The following is a 3,437-nucleotide window of genomic DNA, read 5'->3' as shown; positions in this document are numbered from 1 at the left end:
ATCCGAGGAGAAAACACCTGTTACTGACGGAGCAAGTGGAGGGAGAGAAGCGTGTCGCTTTCTGTAGTGCTGTAAGTATATTATCGGTGGATTTCTGTAGATTGGAGCGGTGTGTTGTCACAGATTTCACGGCGACATTAAATTTGAGAGGTTTTGGAAAACGGACTGGTGCGTAAAAGGAGGCAGCTTTCTTCTCGCACCTGCTGAAGTGAATTTTAGTTTTTCACTTTTATCGGATATTTTTCACTGCTGTAGTTTTCGCTGCAAACTAAAAGTGCAGATGTTCTAAAGAAGCAGGAAAAATATCTAATGCTATACTGTTAGTTATTTAAGTTGACAAGGGAATCAACTGTAAAATGATGTTTTTCTGACCCTGTATTTAACACCATTTACTTAAAACTGAAAGCAAGAATTAAATCACAGTTTAAAGAATAACATGCACATAAACAATTCTCAGTTATATCAAGAGAGGATGTAGTATACACGTTTAAATTAACACAATGTCAATTAATAGTAAAAATAAAGAATGCGACTTTAAATTTAGTCTTTTAAAATCTCGAGAATCAAAAGAAAATAGTGAAGAAGCCCCTGGTTTGTTGTTAATCTATTCCTACCTTCACTCTAAATTTACTCCACCATTCAGTGAAGCCTCTCTGCAGTCTAAACACTATTATGGCTCCGTTTCATTTGTTATAAATGTTGTAATGTTGGCTAGTTGAATTCTGGTTGATTTTGTATCGTTTGTCAGTTTAAAGACTTCACACTGCTGCCTGCTGAGACCTGTTAGTCCCCCTCTCCTAAGATGTATTGAGCCTAGTAAATTAACTGCAGTCAAAGAAAACCTTTTTACAGCTGTGGTATGTATCTTTTGTGAGAGCTTTTACTCCATAGCGTCTGTTGTCAATAGCTCTGTAAATGCTCTGTAATATTTCTTGTTTATTCAGTTTTAAGCCTTTAAATACCTGAGGTGTATTCATAGACTGTTTTCTCCTCAGAGCTACAACGCTGAGGTGTTATTTTTATCTCTCTGTTGCCTCCTCGGATCATTTACATCTCCACCCCTTTGTGTCATTAACCGCAGATACACCTGACTGCACTTAGTCCACTGGCCTGCACATCCCACTGTCTGGTGGGACCATGTGGGTTCTGGATAAGATCCGTGGTTCGGTGGAGACTGGTGTTCTGCGACAGGGAGAGAACGGAGACAAAAAAGGCGTTGCTCCAGCCTACAGCAACGTCCTCACCCCTGACAAGATCCCAGACTTTTTCATTCCTCCAAAGCTGGTCAGTTGCCCCCCAGAGCCTGAGATTCCTAATGTGAAGCCCAAAGAGGGGCTGCAGCCGTCCACGTCAGAGCAAACTATCGGCAGTGGGAAGAAGATCAGCAGCCCAAGAAGTCCACGTCTGGTGGCCAAGATTGCGGGAGACACTAAGAACTTGTTGAGAGCAGCAAACCGCCACATCATACAGATAGAGAGTGCTGATGATGTTGTGGCTGGAGACACAAATGCAGACCCCCAGTCGCAGACAGCTATGTCCCTGCCTTACGTTCCCAAGACTCAGACATCTTATGGTTTTGCAACGTTGAAGGAAAGCCCCCACACTCGCCGAAAAGAGTCGCTGTTCCACTGCGAACTTACCAGTCCCATCACCTCCCCAAACACCCAGAGGAAGATCCCCGGGAAAAGCGAAGCAGGAAACCACCTGAATCCAGCTGACTTCAGCGCCTCTCACATGAATCCTTATCGATACTTCAGCGGTGGTGAAAGTGACACCTGCTCCTCGGCTGAGTCCTCTCCCTTCAGCTCTCCCCTGCTCTCCCGCTCAGCATCTCTGCTCAAGATCTTCACCCACGAGACGCAGGCCAAAGTCGTGAAAGCCAAGCGGACGTTCGCTCGCCACAGCTCCCTCTCCACCGATGAGTGCAGCTCGGCCGAGCCCAGCCCCAACATCCAGAGACGCCTCCACGTCCCCTCCCTCCACGGAGCTGGAGCGTCCGACCACGGCCTCCATCGAGAGCACACCATCAACCTGCACAAAGGCGGTACGGTGAGGATCAGCGCCAACTACGACTCAAGCACCTCCCGCCTGCTGATCCGCGTCCTGGCAGCAGAGAGTCTTTACGACAAGCACTTTGACATCAAGAGCATCAACTGCTGTGTGTCCGTCTACCTGAACCCAGGCAAGCTGCAGAAGCAAAGGAGCAACATCATCAAGAACAGCCGCAATCCAGTCTTCAACGAGGACTTCTTCTTTGACTCAATAAGCTCGGTTCAGGTGAAGAACCTGTCGGTGAAGTTCAAGGTGGTGAACAAAGGCACCAGCCTCAAGAGGGACACACTGCTGGGAGAGCGAGAGGTGCAGCTGACAAAGCTGCTCTCAGGCCTTTAAAGCCGCACGATCTGGAGGTCAAAGGGGGCAAAAACCAAGGATACTGATTGAAGCTTAAATTAGATGTTTGCACTGGTTTCTATACAACCTGCTCTTTTTATTTGGATAGATTAAACTACTGAACATAAATATAAAGGGAGAGGGAAAATTAAGGGTTTCTAGCAAGAAACAGATTCCTAGACAGAAGAGATGTTTTATTCTGAAATCTGAAAAAACACCAAGCTGAAGTAAATGAGTGTCTTGACATACATGGCTGGATTTATGGTGGTTGAGGTTTACCTCTTTCCTTCTCCCAATAATGAATGCTCATTAAACCAAGCTGGACTCAACAGCAACAGATGAATTTCACAGATGAAAGTTGTTTGTTCCGGACATGTCTCCCGGCCAACTTCCTCAGCCTGGTCTGGTTCAAAGGTTGGACGACAGTTGTGCATCAGCCTGTCTCGGTGTCCTTGCCTGCACTGTTTACATCATGTGCGGCATGGTTTTGTGACATAAATTCACAGCAGCACTGGACGGGATTCTACATGAGCTACACCGTGCGTTCAGCACAAAGATGCCTTTGTGAATCAGCGCAAGCTTTGAAGTGGCACTACATCCTGATGTGCAAATGACCCTTTGATCCCAGTTGCCATGGCCCACCTCTTACAGTGGAGGGGGTGAGGACAAACAGAGCAGTCACGATAATCACATTTACATACACATCAAAAATATAATTATAATGTGACTGATAATTGCAAGTATGACTTAAGCCTACGATTGCCATAATCTGATACTGTTGTTGTACTTATGCTCTTATTGAAAGAGAGTGAAGTCAATTCACATACATGCACTGCAAAAAGGGTTTGTTTCTAGATTAAAGGTGCCCTGTTGAGTTTTCTCAAACAAACAAAAGTTATGTTTTCACCAAAACACACTGTGTGTATCCGTGAGGTCTCACAAATGTGTTGAAATCATTCGCTTCCTCATGACACAACAAAAAAATTTGCTCCGTAGCACTACTAGTGGTCAAAAACTCCACAGGGTACCTTTAAACTGTGTTTTTC

At 45.2% G+C, this 3,437-nt stretch overlaps 1 protein-coding gene across 1 annotated transcript; it reads left to right on the top strand.

The window, feature by feature from the left end:
* On the top strand, positions 1-2,391 carry c2cd4c (C2 calcium dependent domain containing 4C). The gene is made up of 2 exons (XM_022759595.1): positions 1-71; positions 1,082-2,391. The coding sequence occupies exon 2, from the start codon at positions 1,138-1,140 to the stop codon at positions 2,389-2,391; it is 1,254 nt and encodes a 417-aa protein (XP_022615316.1). The 5' UTR covers positions 1-71; positions 1,082-1,137.
* The last annotated feature ends 1,046 nt before the right edge of the window (positions 2,392-3,437 follow it).

The sequence above is a fragment of the Seriola dumerili genome, unplaced genomic scaffold, assembly GCF_002260705.1.
Source record: "Seriola dumerili isolate Sdu_G_001 unplaced genomic scaffold, Sdu_1.0 BDQW01000322.1, whole genome shotgun sequence".
Classification (NCBI taxonomy): domain Eukaryota; kingdom Metazoa; phylum Chordata; class Actinopteri; order Carangiformes; family Carangidae; genus Seriola; species Seriola dumerili.
Note: the sequence above shows the minus strand (reverse complement) of the source record. Positions and strands in the feature narration are given on the sequence as shown.